This window comes from Populus trichocarpa, chromosome 7, assembly GCF_000002775.5.
Source record: "Populus trichocarpa isolate Nisqually-1 chromosome 7, P.trichocarpa_v4.1, whole genome shotgun sequence".
In the NCBI taxonomy this organism is placed as follows: Eukaryota; Viridiplantae; Streptophyta; class Magnoliopsida; order Malpighiales; family Salicaceae; genus Populus; species Populus trichocarpa.
The window spans coordinates 8,313,894-8,337,955 of NC_037291.2; the positions used below are offsets into that span (position 1 = coordinate 8,313,894).

Below are 24,062 nucleotides of genomic sequence, written 5' to 3' on the forward strand. Positions count from 1 at the left end.
TCATGAATATATGTGCTAGTGACCACACTCCAGCTGCAATTACTTACTCAACTTTGCTTGATGGCTTCTGCAAACATGGGGTTTTTGATGGGGCACTGACACTGTTTGAAGAGATGTGAAGGAGTGTTATGATGCCTGATTTGGAGATCCACAACATCCTAACTCATGGTATTTGTAAGTATATATGGGGAAGCTTGAAGATGCAAAAGAACTATTTTCTCAACTCATCGCTGAAGGGTTTAAGCCCGGTTTTTATACTTACACTACGTTAATCAGAAAAACTACTAATGGAAGCACACATGTTATTCAGAAAAATGGAAGAAGATGGTTGCAGACCAGATGGTCACAATTATAACCTTATCATCCAAATATTTCTCTTACATAAGGATTTATCGACGACAACAAAACCTATCCATGAAATGGTGGATAGGGGATTGACTGTGATGATGTTCAACAAATCCAAATATGTTCAAGGAACATGTTATTTAATGTTTGGATTGTGGTTAATCAAATGTTCAAGTCTTTATTTCCTTTTTAAGAAGTGGAAAAATTGATGATACTAGTCTTGATACCTGTAAAATAGTTATTGTCGGTGGGACTTAAATACTTTTCGACAATAAGGTCAATAACTTTCAATGAAAATGATGATAAATGAAAGATAGAGCTTTAAATTTCAAGAAAAAGGGTGTTTGTTCTTGATATTTTGTGATTAATGCAATGAAATATATAAGCTTTTAGAGTAGAAAAAAGTGAACCTTTTATCTGGGTGGTTCATGAGGTATTTATAACCCCTGAATCTTGTCGTATTTAAGAGAAAGAAAGACGAGAAAGTCCTTTGCTGTTGATGACGTTAATGAGAGATAAATATCCTTTACATATCATTAATGATGGACAAATACTTTTTACATATCATTAATGAGATGGAAAATGTGGTAGGCCCATTAAAAGACCTTTTATATATTTATAGATGTAGGGATATGATTATTTCTAACATGAACAGTTCATGCAAATAATATGAAGATAGAACCTTATGGTCTTAACATGAATCTCTAAGTCCAACTAGGTCTGACGTGTAGCCAAACTTAGAAGAAATGAATCCAACAGCTCTTCAGACCCCTGATGTTTTGGGTTCAGCCTACGGCTAAATCCAAAAGATAAAAAGTCTGACACCTTGCCAGACCCACAATGACTTAGACTGAGCTCATGGTTTAACCCAAGTATATTGAGTCTGATATCTTGCTGGACCCAAGGTGACTTGGGCGCAGCTCATGGCTGAACCCAAGTACATTGAGTTTGACATCTTATCGGATTCACGGTGACTTGTGCTTAGCATATGGCTGAATCCAAGCATATTAGATTTGACATCTTACTGGACCCACGGTGACTTGGGCTCAGATCATGGTTGAACCCAAGTATGTTGGGTCTGGTAGAATGCCAAATCCAATTTTGATTGGGCTAACACCCTATTTATGAATTTGAGCTTTTTCAAAGCATAAAAATATCGAGTTTAAAATATTGACTTATCAATTGCCCCCTCAAATCTTTATGTATTTGATGCAAAAATACTTGAAAAGCCCATTGGGAGACAACCGGTCAAGTTTGTCTTGTCTTCCACATCTTTCCTTGTTGATTTTAAATGTTGTTAGGGGGAGGTGAAACAAATCTTTTGAGAAGACCACATGACAATGCGTAATTAATGTAGTAGGCATTTAACCTCTCTAGGCTTATAATGGATTGCCACATGTCTTCCATTCATTGCTGGGAGTAGAGGATTAACAATATATAAATCCCATTTTTCCTCAGTTCTATTTTTTACTTTTGCTAAAATTTCCAATGCCTTGTTATTTTAGGAGCTTAAAACCAGATCAAAAAATGTTTGCAAAGGAGAAAATTCTAGGTAACTACAAAACTCATCTTCTTCGTCTTTCTTGCTTTAAAATTTTTAAGAATGATGGTTAAAAAGGATAAGAAAATCACATCTCCTGAGGGAGAATTTAGTTTTAGACCTAAAATTGGTGGCACTCTCCAGGGATCTATGCCCATTAGAATTGGCCCACGATTTGAAATTGGCGCTGTTAACCATTCTCTACTGGACAGAGGAGAGATAGAAGTCCTTAAGTGGTTTCAAATTTTAGATGACATGAAAGGTTTCCAAGGATGCCTTTCAATGTGGTTGAATGCATTGTTTCTTTTGACCAAGTGTCCCTAGCTAGCTCTAAACAACTAGGGAGTTACAAGGTTTGGATACTGGAGGCTGGTGATTGTGTTACCCAGGTCACCAGCAAACCTGTTGGGGGTAATTTCATTATTACTACCCTCATATGCATATACAAGTTTAGGTACTTGTTTCCTTTACAGGGGTTTGTAAAGGACATTCTCCTTCAGAAAAAAACTAAGCCTTGCTCAGTTTTATCCCAATGGGTGGATTGTCTTGTTTGTTTTTGACAATTTGATGAGGGTTTTGGGGGCGGAACTTATGGTCAAAGTGTTCAGGTAGTATTGCACCTTGATTAGTAGTGATGAAGGGGGACCTTTTATCCCTTGGTTATTTAATTTTTCCAGTAAGCCAAAAGGGCTTATGAAAGATACCTTCAAGGGAAAACCCTCTCAGTTGAATAAGTGGAGAGGAAAATAAGTGATAGTGAAGTACAAGGGAACGACTAGACCTTAAGACGGGGGTACAATGCCATATGAGGTTGTACCTATTTATAGAGAGCACCCTTTGCCGAGGTTAATGATAAGTCGTTCCTCTACGAGGAGGAAGAGAGGATATGCAATAGATTATATGATATCCACATTGAGTACGAGATTAATTGCATGGCACAAGGGTTTTATGGATCTTCTAGTAATTTTAATTTTGCGTGTTATTTTTTTCTCTTGTTATTCATCTTCTGGCATTTTTCTTGTGTAGGATCTTTGCCAAAGGCAACCAGGTTTGAAGCCAGTGAGTTCATATTATCCATGCCTAGTCATGTGACCACACCTTCACACAATCATACTTCCTCCTCTAAAGATAGCCTACCTTTGATATATAGGAGAAGAGTTAAGGAGTAGTTCCCATGAAAGTTGAAGAGACCCAACAACTGTCCCTTCTGCTGAGGAGGTGTGTTAAAAAGTGGCAGGGGGAATTTGTTCTCCCATATCAGGAGGTCCTAGGATGCCAACCCCAGCTTTGGTTATCCTAGAGTTTCCTCATGATGGAAGAGAAGGAGAGTCTCGGTCGCCTCAGATTATGATGTAGAGGTGATCCCTTTGCCAACCAACGCTCCTACTTCAACAAGCCCTATCAACATGTAACATCCCACCCTTTCTCATCGTTATAAACTTCATCGAGCCTTAAACTCATGAAAATAAGGTAATTGTTTTTTATATATTAGTATCATTTAAGGCTTTACTATAATTTCAACATAGTTCCGTTTTAATATAGACCATTCCCAAGTCATCTACTCTTGTATACACATTTATATCACCATCCCAACATTGTTCAAATTTTCTGGACCTTAACCAGTCACATCACCGGTCAAGATTAGAATTATCTATCCTTCCCAATTCTCCATTTCACACTTAATATACAATTATAGTTTAAACTATTTTATAATAAGTGACAAAAACAAAATATATGAATGTTATAAACTATATACATAAAATATTAATTTCAAAAACTATGGTAGGTTTAAATATCATATTACAAACCCAATGAAATTTTTTAATAATTAAGTTACAAACATTCTTAGTATTAACTTCATTTATATACAAGTTATTCTCAAAATTACATTACAAAGGGTAGTCAACATATATAAAATTACATCATCATCACCTAACTAAAAGAAATGCAAGGTAAGATCTATTGTAAACCTCCAATTATAATTTTTCTAGGTTATTAAAATATGAGAAATTTATCCGATAGTAAAACATGTTAAATAAAATTAAAGAAACCTAAATCAAGATATAAATGATGAAATTAGTGAAATAAAAAGTGAATATAGTACTAAATTGTTAGAAAGAAAAATTTGTGGGGAAAAAATGAATATGTAAGACCAAGAGGGTCAATGTTCAAATAATAGAAGGTTAGGGGTTTATGTACAAATGATAAAAAGGGGTAGGGGTAAAGGTGCAATAAATAAGAAAACACTATAAATACCATTCTATTTTCTCTCTTGCGGTGACTTGCAAGAGCAAGAGAGGGGTTAGGGTTCTTTGATCTTTTCTTTTTATTCCTTGATGAAATATACACCAAAATGTTAAACTAGAGTGGTTAAAAAGAGTCAATAAGTGATAAAAGATAGATATTTGGGTGGTTTAGAGAGTTTAGAGAGAGGTTGGAGAGAAGACATTGATGGCAAAAACTACAACAACTATAACTCCACCTTCCATCGTTGGATCAGAATGATATTTGGATATGTTTTTCTCCTACATGTCTTGTACATTTTCACCGGAGGGATCTTCTATATCAGTCTCCGTTTGACAGATATCACGGGATGAAAATGTTTGGGAAAATACACTTTTGGACAGTCTCTATCGCCGACTGTTTCGCCTTCGTCCACCGTTGGATTGGGCTATAAGTTGGATATATTGTTTGTCTTGATGCTATCTAGATTTGGAATGGTAGAGATCAGAAAAAACCACTCCAAACAGAAGTTATGCTTCTTGCACAGTAGGTCTGCAAGTTTTAGGTCAGTTCGGTTAAACCTAATTTTTTGGAAATTTCTTATGGATGAAGTTGATATTTGTATATGTTATACTTATAATAATTTATTACAACTTTACCGTATGGATTGTCTGGAATATTATTCGTTTGGTATTTATGGTTGTTTGAAACTGTTGCCAAAATTAGTTTTGTGTGAACTGAAACAACTCCAAAATTAGAAGGAAATGGAGCATTGGAGAGATTTAATTTTTGGGAGACTTTGGGGTTGCTGTGACAGACCTGAAAGTCTATGTTTAGAGGGGGGGGAGGGGCTAAATACCTCTCCAAAATTTAAAAAAAAATGGGGGCTAGAATGACAACCCTAAGTGTAGAGTTGTTAGGGATCAAAAGTGTCTTCAAGAAACTAAAGCAAGGTTGTTCTGATAGCCCTACTAATGAGTATTAAGGGGCTGTTTTGGACAGCCTAAAGAACAAAAAATAATGGGAAATTAGAGTCCCATATAAAGTGATTAAGGTGAGGTAAGTTTGGGCTAAGAAATTTGCTTGGAAAAGTCTGCACGGTTCGGGTTAATATGTGACTATGTGAACGTGAAATAATGATCTAATTTAGATATGAAAATCTTGCATGAAATCATATAATGATGCTTGCTAGTTGATAAGAAAATAATGAAAAAGGGAATGGATGATATTAAATGATGGTCTTGTGTGGAGCAGGAGAGGTATCGATTGCGGGACCTCAAGCTAGCAGAAACGAGACCACTAGGAGGAACAGGTAAGTATTTACCACCTCATCTCTTTATATTTTGAAGAGTTTAATACATTTTGAAATTTTATTTGTTTATGCTGTATGTTGATTTATGATAGTAAAGGATGAGAAATTTGAGAGTGAAAACAGGAATAAGCATGACGACAAGTGTCATGAGTGTTGCAAGGAAAAAAATTATATAAGGTTATTGTGCTTGTTATCCTAATTTCTAAGGACAACTCGGATTGATATAAAAGTCAAACACATGAGTGGGGGCAAGGAAAGTTGGTCGGCCATATGAAGAGCAAAGAGGAAATGGGAAAAAATGTGGGTTTTCTTATTGAATTTATTATAATAGGTTGTTTTTGATGTGAATGTGTGTGTGAATTGAATGAAATTAGCATGAAAGGAATGAGGAAATTGTTGGTTCCTCAAGGCCATGCTCTCGCCCAATTATGTATCAAAGCAGGAGGATGTTTAATTTGACATATTTAGCTTGATGACGTGTGTTTAATTGTGTCAAAATTAGGAAAAATACATGTTGAAATGGCAAGGATTGTGTTTAGAAGAACGTTAAGAAAGTTAGTAAAATCGATAAAAATGTTCGATTTTGACGTTAAAAGAGAAGATTGAAATAAATAGAATAAATTAGCTCTTAAATTTTTGACACTCTTATATGGTATGTGATATAGCTAGGGTTTGAGATAAAAAAGAGAAAGTTGAATTGTGGATGTTGTGTGTAAATGGAAAGGTTAATGAATATGGACAGATTCATCTCCTTACTTTTGGAGAGAATTCGAGTAGGAGGATGAGGTAAGTAGGATTCGGTTCCTCCATAATAATTGTAGTTTTGGTTGTTGACTAACTAAGAAAATTGATCTTACTCAATTTGGAGCTATAGAACTCCAGTTATGGGTCACCAACCGAGACTAGGTTGTGATAGACCCTATAGGGCAGTAGGTCTGATTTGTTGATGAATAATTTCAAGTGTCTTAGAGGCAGAACTAGGTTCTCCTCCCTTAAGGGGACTTGTAGCCCCGGATATAGTAAACAATATTTAATTATTGTTGATCTTATAGAATCTTGAATGGAAGTTGAAAATGAAAGATGAAACAGTTTTAGTAGTTGAATGAGAAAGAGTTCCAACAGAAACAAAAGGGGAGAAGTGGATAGAATATGAATACTGGAGGTGATGGACATCTTAAACAGGTTCCTCACCTTTTCGTTTGATATAAGTGCATTTACTGAGTGAAATTGGTATCGATAATGTGTCAAGCGTAAATAATTATGGTTGATCTTATAGAACTTGAATGGAAGTTGAAAATGAAAGATGAAACGGTTTTAATAGTTGAATAAGAAAGAGTTCCAATAGAAACAAAAGGGGAGAAGTGGACATAATATGAATACTCGAGGTGATGGACATCTTAGACATGTTCCTCACCTTTTCGTTTGATATAAGTGCATTTACTGACTTAAACTACCAGTGCTATCTGGCTATTACTGGGCATATGGCCTTCCATGTATGAGAAATCCTTGAGTCTTTTCATTCTTCTAACGTATTAAGTAGTTTTAAAGATGTGAACTTTTTTTTTCCTTTTTACTGTTTAGACCTTCATGATATGTGCCCATTCGAAAAGTAGATGGGCTGAGAAAAGAAGGGTCATAAAGGAAGTAATAGAATAATATAGTGTTGATAAGACATATGTGTGAAGGTTAAGGGATGAGAAAGCCACCTAGGATGCTGAGATGAAGGCCTTTAAGACTACTTCTTAGCAGCTGCAATGGGAACTTAGAGCACAAACCTTTATTTTAGAGTCCACTAAGGAAAAACTTGGAGAGGCGTATAGCCAAATAGATTCCCTAAAGAAGGAGGTGGCTGAACTCAAGGAGGCCTTGAGGAGGGAGCTGACAATGGACACACAAGAGGCTTAAAGTTCCTAATTGAGGGTGGAGACATTAAAGAAGTCTTTACAAGAGTTTTATGCTAAGTCTAGGGAGTCTGTCTTTCTAATAGAGACCATAGGGGATAGGCTCTTCATGTCCATATCCAACTTGTATTTCTTCAACTTTTCAAGGGGAAAACAAGTGGACTTCAGTGAGTCCTTCCCTAATGGCCACGTTCCTGACTTTGAGGACGTCTTCCCAATTAGGATCGCCTCAACATAGGAAAGGGTCTATGTTGCTTGGTAGCCTGGGATGGATATGTGATCTTCCTTTTTGTTTGCTTTATTTGTTAGGAATATTTTGGCTTTCAAGCCTTGAATTTAGCCATGAGGCCTTTGGATATTTTTTTTATTTGTTTTGAATTACTATATTTTCCAAGTCTTTTAAATTGTTATATTTTTTAAGTCTATCAGTAGGACTTTTCAAGCAACCAGTATGGGTCCAACACCCGTACTTGAAAAAAAAAAACTAGTATGGGTCTAATACCCATACTTACGTAATAAGTTGTAAGGTTCTAATGCTCATACTTAAAAAATATTTTTGAAAGGGAATTACAAATGAGTATTAGTTTTGTAGTGGTCTTGTACCTATACTTGAAACATATTCAGCGTCCATACTTAAGCGGAGATTTCTAATTGCCAACTTCTTGTGTTTAACAACCATATTATATCGACGAGGTTGGCGGTGTAGTTGTCTGGCTTTGGCTATGTAATGTTGTTGTTGCCCCCTTTTTTTTTGGGACAGAGAGGAACTCTCAGTGATAGGTACACTCATGAGTCCTTTAGTCTTACTAGCCATGGTGTGGAATCATGTCTTTAGGTGGAGATAACACTGGAGGCTATGAGGATTACCATCCTTAGAGAGACTACATATAAATCCTTTTAGGAAATGAGAGACGATTGTACTTATAGAGATCACATACTAATCCTTTTGGAGAAATGAGGGAATTTTCCTTATAAATATCACATACCAATCTCTTTAGAGAATTGAGGGATGATTTTCCTTAGAGAGATCACACATCAATCCCTTTGCAGAAATAAAGGATAATTGCCTTTTGAAAGACCACATACTAATCATTTTAGAGAAATAACAGGAAAAATATAGAAAAAAAGATGAGATATTCATAAATGAAAATATACATTTTTATTCACCATGATACATTTTTAAGTGGTCTGAATGTTAGGCGTGAAGGAGATTTTCCCCTTTCATATCTTGTAAATAATAGGTATTCACCTTGACTACTCTTATGACTTTGAAAGCACCATCCTATTTTAGGACTATCTTGCCCTTACTTTCTCTGTTGCCTGTAGCTTCCAATCTCCTTAGGACCAAATCTCCAAATTTAAATATTTTATTTTTCACTTTAGCATTGTGATATATGGTAGTTTTGAGATAATAGGTGTGAAAACCCTAGAAATTTATAATTTAAATATGTAGATGTGTAAACCCTCATGTAAACGTAAGACTGAAAGTGGTAATATTTCAATGAGTGATGGAAACCAAGATTAGAAATAATAGATAAATAATGATATATAATGGAAGAGATGACCTCCATAAAATGAATTTTGGTTTAAAATTCATAAGGACAGAGAAACTGGTAACGTGTTTTGATAGATAAAATAATGAGAAAAATGACAAAATATTTTTAGGAAATAAGTGAGGTAATAAAGAATGCATTATAATAAAAGATAGTGCAATGAAAAGGGTAGGACTGAAGGTGCAAGCACCGATTAAAAATCAGTGATGTTATTTTGAAACGGTTATAAGCCCGATAAATAAATAAAGGTGGAAATCCTAAAATGAATACATTCCAAAATAATAAAATGACCGTAAAGGTTTAGAAGGATAATTGATATGATTTTTATTTGTGAAGATTGAACAAGAAAAATCTAGATTGTTTATGAAAAGTCATGAACTGAACAAGTTTACATTAGGAAGCAGAATTCTCAATCCAATCGTAGGATCAGGATGAAATTTTGCATGAAGTTTAATAATATGTTTTCCTACCTTGGTTAAATATCTCATCCCAGTCGGAGTTTAGTAAATACTACCGATTTAAGCAGAAATAAACCAGATAGTTTACATGAAAAATAAAATAAAATACATAAAGGCATGAATGAGGGACAAAATTGTAATTATGGAAAAAGGTGCCTATAAAACTACAAAGGCCACCAGTTAAAAAAAAATAAAAAGAAAAAAAAAGAAGAAGAAAAAGAAAAAAAATAGAGAAAAGCGGATAAAGAGAGCTGCAGATTTTGGAGTAAAACCAATAATGCTCCTGTGGCCATATCTCTGGACTCCACCGTTGGATCATGCTACGTTTTGGATATGTTGTTCTTATTATACTCCTCTACTAACTTACCGGAGGGATCGTAAGGAACACAATCCATTTGACAGAAAGCATCATATGAAATTACCTGAAAAACAAAAAGGAAATGCACCTGCAGGGCAGTTTGGTCGCCGACCGATTTCTCTCTCTTCCACCATTGGATCATGCTCATATTTGGATATGTGGTGCGCCTAGATGTTGCCTTCATTCTGGACGGTGAAGAAGATCGGAAACTCATTTTCCGGCAAGGTTTCGTGCATGTTGAACAGTAGCTCGTCCATTTTCAGGTAAGCTCGGTTTTATGCAGATCTAGGGAGATCTAACCGTTGGATCATTATGATTTTGAGATATAGTATGCAAAACGCTATGATATGTAGTCTGACCGTTGGGTTTAAAACAATAATCAGAGTTTGATGACTTATTACCTTTTGAATCTATTGTTAGTTTTGGCAAAATGTAGTAAGCTTGATTAAATACATGTTTTGATGAAATTAGAATTGTGTGGGTGTAGGTTTTATGAAAGATGTAATGGTAAAATATGTTCTTGTTATTAGTATTATTATAAATTAATTATGTATTCTTTATATGAGGGGAAAAATGATTATTGTGTAAGAATAGTAAGGAACATTGCTATATGAACATGTTGATTGAATACAAAGCTAACTTGTTGGTTGTGTGGTTATAAATAGGGTGGAACCATGAAGAAATTGAAATGAAAGAAATTTGGAAAATAAAACATATTTAAAGCTAGCCATAAGTATTTTTGGCAAATTGATTAGTTAATGAAGATTGTCATGGATTCCAACTAGTAGGGTGAAATTGTTGTTGTGATAATGATCTAAGAATATTAATTGTTAAGGTTTGCCGCATATGTTTAATCGCACGAGGAGAAAGTGAAAGAAAATGAATAGTTCATCATTTTGTTGTATTAATAATAATAATAGGAGAAATCCTAAAAGGAATGAGTTTTCTTATTTTTGGTCTGATCTTTGCTATATTGTAGAGGTAGGAAATTGTTTGAATGTTTTGCTTTAGAATTGGTTTGAATTTGTGATTTAATGATGCCAAATGACCTTGGATGATGTTGTTTTTGCATGAAATTAAGTTGGAAGTTGAAAAGGATTTCCAACGAATGAAAATCCTCGTTGTTCAAAATTTTAGCTATAAAGGAGGGGCTATTGTGATTGTTGATTTTGAGCCTTAAAACAAAATAATTTGGAGTTGGTTTCTTCATAAAAGTTGTATTTCCATGTTTTAGCCTTTCATAGAGATAAATTACGCCCAAAACTGAGTTTTACAGCTTTAGTTAGGATTAAGACACTAGATAGTGTTCTGGGTTGGTTAAGCTAAATTGATTGGAATTAGACAATTTTTAATCTTTGCTTGGAATTGCTGTTGAGTGATGGTTTTGATAACAAAATTATAAGAATGAATATAAACATGAAAATGAGTAAGAGTATGAGATCTTAAAGAAAATTCCTTGTGATTGGTTTGAGAATACTAGTTGAATGAGAATTAAATGAAGATGTGATGTTGGTTGTGTATTGTTGATAAAAATTGAATCCCTGGTGGTACAGGGGAAGCTGTGAGGATTGGACAATTGCATGGAGTGGCAGCACATGCACCTATTCTAGGTAGGTGATTCATCACTTTATTTTGTAATTATTAGTTTTTCTTAAATATCTGTGTTGTGTGTTTAATTGATGTTAAAAGAATGAAACAAATGAATAAGTTGAGTGATTATTACAAATGAGAATTATTGGTAATTTAAGAGAAATTACCGAAATTATTTGGCTAACAAAAGAGGTTAGCCGGGTGCTGGGTAATTCGTATGGAATTACCAGATTGATTGTGGCAACCAAGATGAGTTAGCCAGATTTCTTGGGTAATTAAGAGAATTACCGGGTTAATTGGTTAACAAGGAAGTTAGCCGGATGTTGGGTAATTCGTATGGAATTACCGGATTAATTGGCTAACAAAAGAGGTTAGTCGGATGTTGTGTGGAATTACCGGATTAATTGGCTAACAAAAGAGGTTAGCCGGATGCTAGGTAATTCATATGGAATTACCGGATTGACTTTGGCAACCAAGATGGGTTAGCCAGATTTCTTGGGTAATTAAGAAAATTACCGGGTTTATTGGTTAACAAGGAAGTTAACTGGATATGGGGTAATTCGTATGGAATTACAGGATTGATTGACTAATAAAAGAAGTTAGTTGGAGGCTGGGTAATTCGTATGGAATTACTAGATGTACTGGTAACCAAGGAAGGTTAACCAAATGTGTGGGTAATTATATGAAATTACCAGAATTATTGGCAATTGAGATGAGTTAGCCGGATAGTTAAGTTTTGAAAAGATTATGTGAATTAATTGATTGAAGTTAGAAGTAGTAAATTATAAATGTTATGAGTAAAATAATTAATATATGACTAAGATATTGAGTAAATTAATTAATATGGTTATTGGGTAGACACAATGATTTGGAGATTGGAGGGGAATTGATAGATAATTGATTACCATAGTGTTGGTGGCTAATGATACATTACAATGATACTTAACACCATAATGATGGTGGCTAAGGGCATAAATTGATACTTGGCACTGTGATGAGGGTGACCAAGGTTATGTGAAGGATGCTTAGTGACCGTAGTGTTGATAACTAAGATTGTGTACAAATAATACTTGGCAACCGTGGTTACAATGCATATGATGTTAATAAGAAAAATGAAAGGGATTCAGTATGAATGGAAGAATCAAATGGCATGGATTAGCTATCCAGGTTTGGATTGCTATTGGTATTGATGAGGTTTCATCGGTGCTGGTATTTCTTAAATTGATTAGTCTGGCCCAATATTAGAAGACTAATGATACTAATGAGATTTATTAGTTTCGGCAATTACCTTCTAGCAACAGATTTAGAAAAGGGAAAATATTGAATTAATTATTCCAAAAGAATGAGATAAACTAATGATACCGAGAGAGGAATATCTTGGTATCAAGTGAGAATTGATTTATAAGGAGATGGTGTTCGCAAACCGTTGAGTTGTATTGAGATTTTCAAGATGAAATTATTCTTGGCAAATGAGATAGGATATTAGACGGATATTGGTAATAGATGGAGAATATATGTTGTAAAAGAGGTTTATGCCTAATTTTATATATAAAAAGAAATTCCGTAGAGATTATTGTCTGCCATTGTTATTGCTTGTTACTATCTTTTATATTTATGTGTACATGTTAATTTCTATTTTCAGGTTCATCAGGGTCGCGTCAAGGGTAATACTAGTTTAGTTATCTTTTGCTTTTGACCATGTAAATTATTTGTATATTAAAAGACTTATCTCCTAAAACTTGAGATGTAATATTAATCCGTAAATTTGAATGTATGTCTTTAATCTAATGGTTGAAACTCTTAGTACCTTTTTGACCATGCATGTTTATAGTTGAAATTGAATCTTTCATTTGAACTACATTATATGATGTTATTGAATAAGATGTGTTGTGTTGATGATAATGAGTTGGGTTGAGACCCAGGATGATTGGGTCGTGATTTTGAGTTATGAGATGTGAGATATTAGAAGTGTAAACAGGGTATATGTTGATAACTTGGGACCTACCAATATAAGGGAGACTCTGCCGAAATTTTGGTGGAACCTGTGTATTAAAAAAAAAAATTACCTGAAAATTTCCAATATATTGCGAAAAAGAATGTAGAAAAATCAGGGTTGTTACAGTTGGTATCAGAGCGCGGTTGTGATTCAGTAGACTTTGTAAGCATGAAAAATATAATGAATCATGTATCTTGAGATAGAATGAACTATATATATATATATATGCTTGGTTACCAAGTGTGGTAATTAAGGAAAGTGATACTAGGTTGACAAAAAGTCGGTAACTAAGGAAACAAGCTATTACCTTGTGATTGTGGTATCAGTAGCAAATAATAGATGTGAAACCATTGTTTGATAATACGTTAGATAATAATAAGGGATTCATGAACAAAATAAATTTGAAATATGAATAAAATGATAATGGAACAAAGGTGTTTGCTGTCTTGATGAAATATGAATGAAGGGGATGAAACCATATATGAATTAATATTAAATTGAATATATGATTGTTAAGGCATAATGATGTGTTGGTGTAAGCACTATTGATTAAAATCTTTTTGTTAATCCGAGGTCCACTTAAAATTAGTTATGTTTCTCAATGTCTTAAAGAATAGTAGGGTATGCTCCCTCAGATGAGTAATGAACCGATTAAGAGTAGCCAATCTCCTTGTAAGATGTTGAAATTCCTTTACTGATCGATGAGTCATGCTTAATATGGCTTGAACCATTTTTGGATTAGGCTCAATTCCTTGTTGCTTAATAGGAAACCCATAAATGTTTCTCCTTTGATGGCAAAGACATACTTAGAAGGGACGAGTTTCATCTGGTGATGACTCAACATAAAAAAGACTTCTTCAAGGTCCTCTTTACTAACGTGTCATCAATATATCCCTCCATAATCCTCCCAAGCTGATTCTTGATTATTTTATTCACTATCTGTTGGTAAGTAGCTTCAACATTCTTTAACCCAAAAGGCACAACTCTATAACAAAATGCTCCTTTTTAGTTATTAAAATTGTTTTTTCCTCATTTGCTAACTCACTACCAGAAAACCGGAGAAAAGCAACGGAATTACCGACGGAAAATTTCCGTCGGTAATTTATACCGACGGACATAATTCCGTCTCAAACTCTGTCGGTATATACCGACGGCATCACCGACGGAATATACATTTCGTCTGCAAATACGCAACGGCATGGTGATGTCAGGCGATTTTACCTACGGAAAGTACCGAGGGATTCAAACTGTGATAGCCGTACAGTGACGTGGCGCTGTCACCGACGGCATCACCGATGGAATCGCCGACGGACTTAATCCGTCGGTGATTCCGTCGGAAAAAACCATTATATGCAGCCATCTGCCGACACTCTCATCCTCTGTTTCTCCTTCTTCTTCTTTCCCATCCCACCTCTCCCCTCCTAAACTCCTCCCAAACTGCAGCCAAACACCCATCCCAAACTCTCCACTATTCTCAACACGAGCACTCAAGTTTCTTATATCTTGTACGTGGTCACAATATCCGTTTCTTGTAGATTTTATCATTTTTTTGTAAGTAAATCTATCCTTTTTAGTTTTAATATTTAATTGTGAATTTTATTGTTTTAGTATATGTATTTTGTTAACGTTTGTACTTGTTTAATTGTTATTTGTCAAAGAAACTTGTAGTATGAATGTATAATTTTGTAGTTGTTATAGGTTGTTTTAGATTTTGTCAAATTATATTTGTTTGTAAATTGTTGAAATTTTGTTTGAATTACACCGAATTAAATGTGTCGTTGTGATGAAATAAATAATTAATAGCTTGTTTAAGTGTCTTGTTTAAGTGTTATCAATTATATTTCGAAGTTGTGATTAATTCTGTAAATTTATATATGTATAAATTTGTATGTATGAACGTTGATAGTTGATAATTGATAATGAATATTTAACATAAGTGTTGTTTTAGTTTGTTGGATAATGTCGGGGAAAATCAATATTTTTGTTATGTTTTATAGAGGTTCAATAGAAGTCATGGATGATCGTTCATGGATGTATCGGGACTCACCCCAAGGATTGCGGAGGATGGATTATTGTAACGGTGTCCAGGGTTTTATTAATTTCGCAACATCTATTCCGAGGAATTTTACTGATGGCGGTATTAGGTGTCCATGCAGGAAGTGTAAAAATTTAAAGTTTCTGCATCAAGATGTTGTAACGATGCATCTTCTAACTAAAGGGTTCATGGAAGATTACCTGTGTTGGTATGCTCACGGAGAACTATTTGTTCCTGATGAGAGCATGGAAGAACAGGTGGTTGGGTCAACTTCTAGTGCTAGTAACATGCATGAAGTTGGAAATGAGAACAGTAATCCTTACAGGAATATGGTTATGGATGCAATGAGAATGAGTGAAGATAATGTCAGGGGATGTCCAATCGTAGAAGAAGAACCTAATGCAGATGCAACAAGGTTTTTTGATCTGTTGAGAGATTCTGACGAACCATTATGGGATGGCTGCACGAACCACAGTAAATTATCAGCCGTAGCACAGGTGTTCACCATCAAGTCAGATCACGGGTTGAGTGAGGCCGGTTATGACAAGATTATTGAATGGGCGAGAAGCATTTTACCTGAAGGGAACAGGCTGAAAGAGAACTTCTATGCTGCCAAGTCCATGATGAAACCCCTCGGTTTAGGATACCAGAAAATTGATATATGCCCTAACTTCTGCATGTTATACTACCTTGAAAATGCCGAGATGACCGAGTGCATGACGTGCGGGCATTCCCGTTACAAACCCAGAACTGGTAGAGGGAAGACTCTCGTGGCATATAAAAAACTTAGATACTTCCCAATCACACCTAGACTGCAGAGGTTATTCATGTCACCAAGGACTGCTGAGCACTATGACATGGCACCAATCACACCATGCGGTTGATGGAGTGATGGTTCATCCTTCTGACGGTGAAGCCTGGAAACACTTTAACAGTATGCATCCTCCCTTTTCAGCTGAATCAAGGAACGTGCGTCTTGGGTTGTGTACAGACGGATTCAATCCATTCGGGTCATTTGCTGCTCCTTATTCTTGTTGGCCGGTCATACTGACGGTTTATAACTTGCCACCGGGGATGTGTATGAGGCCGGAGTTCATGTTTTTATCTATGGTCATACCAGGTCCGAGCAGTCCGGGGCGGAATATAGATGTTTGTCTTCGTCCGTTGATTGATGAGTTGACGCAGTTGTGGTCCTCTGGAGCTTTGACTTATGACATCTCGAGGAAACAAAATTTTGTTATGAGAGTGGCTTTGATGTGGACTATCAATGATTTCCCAGCTTATGGAATGGTTTCTGGTTGGAGCACGCATGGAAAGCTAGCATGTCCATATTGTATGGAGAACAACAAGGCATTCACGCTAACAAACGGGGGTAAAGCTTCTTTTTTTGACTGTCACCGTCGTTTCTTGCCACATAACCACAGGTACAGAAAGAACAGAAAGGATTTCTTTGTTGGCAGGGTTGAAAATGATGTTGCACCCCCGTGTCTTTCCGGTGAAGAATTGTTTGATGTTGTGTCAGAGTACGGTGAAATTGTGTTTGGTCTCCAATCAGGTAAGCAGAAGTTTCCTGGTTTTGGTTTGACCCATAATTGGGTGAAGCGAAGTATATTTTGGGAGCTTCCTTATTGGAAGACCAATCTTCTCCGCCATAACCTTGACGTCATGCACATTGAAAAGAACGTGTTTGAGAACATTTTCAACACCGTCATGGATGTGAAGGGGAAGACAAAGGACAACATCAAGGCTAGATTGGATGTAGCGCTGTTCTGTAACCGTAAAAATATGGAGTTGGTTTGTGATGGGTCACGGGTCGCAAAACCAAGAGCAAGCTTCGTGCTAGAGAAAAACGCACAACTACTAGTCTACAAATGGCTTAAGAGTCTGCGTTTCCCCGATGGACATGCCTCGAACATATCAAGGCTGGTTAATACGGAGGAATGCAGATTATATGGAATGAAGAGTCATGACTGCCATGTGTTTATGCAAACACTCATCCCATTAGCTTTTCGTGATTTGTTGCCAAAGGGGATATGGGATGCACTAACGGAGATTAGTCATTTCTTCAGAGATATATGCTCCAGCAAGTTGAATGTTGATCACATTGAGAGGCTTGAAAAGAATATCGTCGAGACAATATGCAAACTTGAGATGATATTCCCTCCATCATTTTTTGACTCAATGGAGCATCTACCCGTACATTTACCGTTTGAGGTAAAAGTTGGAGGACCGGTCCAGTACAGATGGATGTATCCATTCGAGAGGTTAGATATTACAGTTGCTATGACATTTATAATTAAATGTTTTTATTTTTATTTTAATGTTTTTAATTGATAATTTTTTATTAATATATATATATATATATATATATATATATATATATATATATATATATATATATATATATGCAGGTACTTGTTCAATCTTAAAAAAAAGGTTAAGAACAAGGCGCATGTTGAGGCGTCAATATGTGAGGCGTATATTGTTGAGGAGATCTCAACATTTATCTCATACTATTTCGAACCTCATTTGAGAACGAGGATAAACCGTGTTCCACGACATGATGATGGTGGTGAAGTGCATTCAAGTGAGAACTTGTCAATATTCTCCAATCCTGGACGACCCACACCTAAAAATGCCGTGAGGGGAAGATATTTGTCTGAAATAAAGTTCAGACAAGCACACAATTATGTCCTATTTAACTGTGATGAGCTGAGACCTTTTATTAAGTAAGTAGATGTTCGACTTAAACTTTGTCAAGAGTGTACTATTTATGTTTTGTGATACCATACACTCATATACTTTGGAACAACCCTGCAGGCAACATCGACGATACTTACTGTCCAATAACTCACAGCTGACCGAATCCCAGATCTTTCAATTACAAGATGAACAATTTGCCACATGGTTTAGAACACATGTAAGTCCTAGCACAAACTCATTATCTCTTGCAATGTAATTAATTGTAGTCAATGTTACATAATATCTGTTTATTGATTATTGTTGTATTTAATTTACAAGCTAGGTTTATCAAATGGGAGGTAGTGCTGCTATTTCACTGTCTTTACTATGTCTGGGCCCTGAAAGAAAAGTCAAGTGCTATAATGAATATTTTGTCAATGGATATGTATTTCATACTGAAGAATACGGGCATGGAAGAAAGACATACAACAGCGGTGTTTGTATTAAGGGATCGACTTCTAGTGAGTTTGAAGTTGACTACTACGGTAGATTGGAAGAGGTCATCGAACTGCAATATCATAGCGAGCAAAATAGAGTGTTTTTATTCAAATGTTATTGGTATGACACAACTGACAGAGGAATCAGAGTAGATCCTCACTATGGTCTCGTTGAAATCAATTCAAAAGCTAGACACCGCAACGTAAACGACATCTTTGTTTTCGCAAAGCAATGCCAACAAGTTTATTACACATATACCCCTTCCTTTAGAAAGGACCGATCAAGAGTTGATTGGTTATCCGTTTTAAAAACAAAACCCAAGGGTCGTGTCGAGGTTGTTCAGGATGAGAACGAAGACACAAGTGTGATAGATGAAGTCTTTCAAGCTAGTGAGTTGGTTGAACCATACCGAGTTGCTCCGTCGATTGACTTAGAAGAAAATTCGATTTTTCGCGTTTTCAACGATAGTCTTGTTGATGTTGACGCAGAGGAGTTGAATGTTGTTCTGAGCTCCACTAGTGGAAAAAAGAATGTTGTTGAAGAAGATGATAACGAAATTGAAGAGTGCGATGAAGCTGATGATAACAATTCAATGGAGGACGAAGATGAAAATTCCGACTAACTAAACATGTTATAAAGCCTTATTTTTATAATGTAATAATTTGAAACATGAAATATTTATTCTTCTTTAAGGGTCAGCCTTTGTTATTGTGTTGTGTGTGTTTTTTAGTTTGCAATTCAAGATTTTTTGAGAGGGTTACATAAAAAACATAAGAAAAATTTACCTTTTCACCGACGGATATACCGACGGAATATAACCCGTCGGTATTTCACAGAGAGTTGCAAAAAAATTACTGGATTTTGCCACATTCACCGACGGATTTCCGACGGCGTTTCCGACGCTAATACCGACGGAATCACCGACGGGATTGTCCGCACGCATGTCTGACACGTGTCCGTCTGCACGATTACCGACGGCATTATCGACGTCACATACCGACGGCATCACCGACGGCCCGCGCATGTCTGACACGTGTCCCGTCTGCACCATCACCGACGGCATTTCCGATGGATTGCCGACGGATCGAAAAGTTTGGCGGGATTTTCGAACTTTTTTGGTGCGCATTTCAATTAATTTCCGACGGAATTACCCTATATATACCGCCACCCCCACCCCCCCCGCACCGTCTCCTCCCTCTCCCCCTCGTCTCCCCCCTTCTCCCCCCGTCGTCTCCCCCTCTTCTCCCCCCCTCGTCTCCCCCTCGTCTCCCCCTCCTCTCCCCCCGTCGTCTCCCCCTCTTCTCCTCTTCTCCCCTCTTCTCCCTTCATCTTCTCCCTTCCTCTTCTCCTCTTCTCCCCCTCTTCTCTCTTTCACTTCTCTTCTCCTCTTCTCCCTTCCTCTTCTCCCTTCTCTTCTCCTCTTCTCCCTTTCTCTTCTTCTCTCATTTAGTTTTAAAAGGTATGTATTTTTTTTTCTTTATCTTTGTATTTTTTTTATTTTAATTATGATTATTTTTTTTGGTGTTCTTTGTTTTGTATATTGTTTGTAGATAAAATCTTAAATTCAACACATTATTAAGGTAAGCATTTTTTATTCCCAAATTTATTTTGAATTGATATAATGTTTTTTAATTTTGTGTGTTGTGTAGTGTTTTTTAGTTTTTTAATTTTATTTATTAATTTTAGTTTTTTAGTTTTGATATTATTGTTTGTATTGCTATAATTGTTATTGTTGAATTTATGTTAAAAATGTTAGTTTATAAATATAATTGTTATTGTTGATTTATTTTAAAAATGTTAATTTATATATATAGAATTGCATTTAATTATTAGTTTATCTTAATTTAGGATATTATTGTTTGTATTGCTATAATTGTTATTGTTGAATTTATGTTAAAAATGTTAGTTTATAAATATAATTGTTATTGTTGATTTATTTTAAAAATATTAATTTATATATATAGAATTGCATTTAATTATTAGTTTATCTTAATTTAGGATAAAATAATTAAATGAATGTTCATAGTTGTAATTCTATATGATGTTATTGAATAAAATGTTGTGTTGATGATGATGAGTTGGGTTGAGATCCAGGATGATTGGATCGGGATGTGAAATAAAATTGGAAGTGTAATATGATTTTGTCGACAACTTGGGACCCCCCAGTACAGGGGAGACTCTGTCAATTTTTTTTTTTAAATAATCGAAGTTAATTATTCGTATACATGTGTGTAGATGCGTAGAATGAAATCTACAGCACGTCGTCAGAAGACGGTTGCAGCTAGTTCTTCTAGCAGCGAGGAGGACGTATCCTTAGGTGCTGATCACGACGAGGAATCTACGCCAACTTGTGATGCTGCCTCTTCTAGCGCGGTTTCACAGCGCAGAAGCGGTGTGCCTTCACAGCGGGGTCAATTCACCCGCAAGTACCAGGCACAATGGAAGGATGACCTCTCAATGTAAGTTTGTTTAGGTTTTAGTTTTTTTTTTTATATACTTATAACATAATTTATGAACAACTAATTAATATTAATTACTACTTTTATTTAATTTCAGGTTTACAAACAATGAGGCTGCAAGGACTATAACATTGGCGTTTAAATCGTCGATGGAGATTCCATTGTTTCAATGGAGCCAGGTTTCCAAACATCCTGAGTGGAAACCTAATATCGATGCATGGTTTAAGCGATTTCAGGTCGGTGTTAATTTTTAATTTCCAGCTTATTTTTAATAAATGATTTTTATAATTTTATATCTTGTACTATTTTTATTTTATATGAATTATTTATATACACAGAACAAATTTGAGTGGGATAGGGCGGACAACAATGTTGTGAGGAGGGTATGGGAGAATCACGCGGCAACTAGGTAACATCAAAAATAATATTTATTTTTGTTTTATAATTTAATGTTTTAAATTCTAATTTGTTACTATGGAAGTAGGTTGCGTGATTTTTGGTATGACACCCAAAAAAAAATCAAAAAGACATGCGAGGGATAACGGTCTTGAAGGATGGAATGAGGTGGCGGTTTGGCAGGAATTCAAACCGCCATTCATCTCGGGGGAAATATGGACGGCATATATTGAGCACGTGACCTCAGAGCGGTTCTCACGGAGCTCACAGTCTGGCGCCGACAACCGGAACCGGCAAATTTATGGTTCGGTGACCACGCACACTGGCGGATCCGTCCCATTAAGCGCACATGCAAAGCGGATGGTAAGATTAATTTTATTGAAATATATCATTAATTAATTTGTCGTTCCTTATAATATATTTAACTTTCAACCTATTTTTTCCTTACAAGCTGCGTCTCTTGGACGTGAACCGAGTCCAATGGAGCTGTTTCTAGAGACGCATGTGCGGAGTCAAGACCGCCAAAAAGGGGTGCAGCAGTTCGTGGACAACCGTGCTCAGCACTTCGTGGTATGTTCGTTCATTCATTTTATTTTGTAAGTTATTATTTTCTTGAATTGCATCTTGAATTGCATTTGATGATTTTTTTACCGATGGAATTTTCAGGAGACCTATAATAGCCGGTTGAGGGAGAGATATGGGGACAATCCGTCGACCCATCCAGATTTCGATCCAGATTTGTGGATGGAGGCGGGATCGTCTGGTGGACCCGATAAAAACAGGGTCTACGGGCTCTCCAACACTACGGCTGACAACTTGCGTTCGACTCGTAGTGTCTCAACTGTTGGAAGCTCTCCATCAGTATCGAACACCCAGTCTGAGGAGTTCATTGCGTTGAAACAACAATATCAACAACTCTCGACGAATTATGATGAGCTCCGTCAAATAGTCATGGAGATGAGATCAAAGATGGGTGACGATACTTGTGCAGCTTCTTTTTGGCCGTTTGGTCCCGGGAACAACCAACCTCCTCCTCCTCCGCCTCCTCCTCCAGCTCCGCCGCTATTCTAGTTTAATTTTGTTTTTTAAACACATTAAATTTGTAATGAATATTATTACTTTTACATTTTTAATGTTTAATGCATTTTTATTTGTTTATTAAGGTTTTTTACAATTAATAAATTATTTTTTTTATACATTTCAAATACCTACCGACGGATATACCGACGGAAAATATCCGTCGGTATTTAACAGAGAGTTGCCGAACAATTACCATCCATGCCATCGTTACCGACGGCATCACCGACGGATATTATCCGTCGGTGATTAACTTCCGACGGAATTACCGATGGATAATTTCCGTCGGTATTACACAGAGAGTTGCAACAAAATTACAAGCCATGCCATAATTACCGACGGAAAATCCGTCGGTAATGTCGTCGGTAATTACCCTTAAAATTACCGACGGAAAATCCGTCGGTAATGTTCCCGCGGGGAATTTTTTTTGGCGCGCGCGTATCTGTCGGTGTTGCCGGTGTTTCCGTCGGTGGGTGGTTTTTTTTATTTGCGACAGAATTAGCGACGGAAATGGGATTTACCGACGACTGTTATACCGACGGACGTGTTCCGTCGGTGAGTCCGTCGGTATTGTTTTCACCGACGGATTGCATTGCTTTCACCGACGGAATTAATCCGTCGGTAAAACTGGATAGTGTTGTAGTGACTAGATAGGGTATATCACTTCTCTAATATAGTTAGCATCCAGGAACTTATCCACCTCTTGTGTTATTTCTTTATGTTTTTCAACCCTAAAATTCCTTTTTTTTTCCTGACGAACTAGATGAATAGTTCGGTCCATTTTCAACCGATGAGTTATAAATTAAGGACTGATTCCTGACATGTTATAAATGCCTATTGCAAAATTGGACTTTGGATATGAAAGAGCTCTGTTAATGACTGTTATTGTGTTGGTGTTAGGGTAAAACCCACTTTTATGTTGGCTTGCTTATTTTCTCTTAACGAGGCATCTCTCAATTCTTCTGTAGCCTCAATTCTAACCTCCACTCTTTCCTTCAAGGACCATTGCTGGTCCAATACCAGGGGTTATTTTTTCCATTTAGACAAGTAGAGGATCTTTTCCTCGAGGTCTATCCAAGATGAAAAATATCTATTAGACATCATTAATGAGGGACAAATATCCCTTACATGTCATTAATTAATAAGATGAGAAATGTGGTAGGCCCTTTGAGAGATTTTTTATACATCTATAAATGTAGGGACATAATTATTCCTAACATGAACAATTTATGTAAATAATCTGAAGATAGAACTTTATGGTTTTAACATGGATCTCTAAGTCCAATGAGGTCTGACGTGTAGCCAAACCTAGAAAAAAATAGATCTGGCAGCTCATTAAACCCCTGATGGCTGAACCCCAAGTATATTGAGCCTGCTTTCTTGCTGGATCAATGGTGACTTGAGCTCAGCTAATGGATGAATCTAAACATATTAGATCTAACATCTTATCAAACAAACGATAACTTGAGCTCAACTCATGGCTGAACCCAAATATATTGGGTTTAGCTTGGACTAACACTCTATTTATAGATTTGGAGTCTTTCAAAACACAAAAATATTAAATAGAAAATACCTACTCATTACAATCAAGGTTGTCAATTCCGTTCCGTTTTGTTCGGTATGGCTGAAACATTTCGTA

The 24,062-nt window shown here is 36.1% G+C and overlaps 1 protein-coding gene across 1 annotated transcript; it reads left to right on the forward strand.

Moving 5' to 3' along the window:
* The first annotated feature begins 21,804 nt into the window (after positions 1–21,804).
* Positions 21,805–22,508, forward strand: LOC127905594 (uncharacterized). Its single transcript, XM_052454775.1, has 2 exons — positions 21,805–21,916; positions 22,013–22,508. Exons 1-2 carry the CDS (start codon positions 21,827–21,829, stop codon positions 22,415–22,417), a joined length of 495 nt encoding a protein of 164 aa, XP_052310735.1. The 5' UTR covers positions 21,805–21,826; the 3' UTR covers positions 22,418–22,508.
* The last annotated feature ends 1,554 nt before the right edge of the window (positions 22,509–24,062 follow it).

What these genes read in the sequence shown, in the direction of transcription:
- LOC127905594 (XM_052454775.1), top strand. Translation starts at nt 21,827, where the DNA reads ATGGAGCTGTTTCTAGAGACGCATGTGCGGAGTCAAGACCGCCAAAAA. An exon ending in ACCGTGCTCAGCACTTCGTG is followed by an intron (nt 21,917 to 22,012) that starts GTATGTTCGTTC and finishes TGGAATTTTCAG; the next exon opens with GAGACCTATAATAGCCGGTT.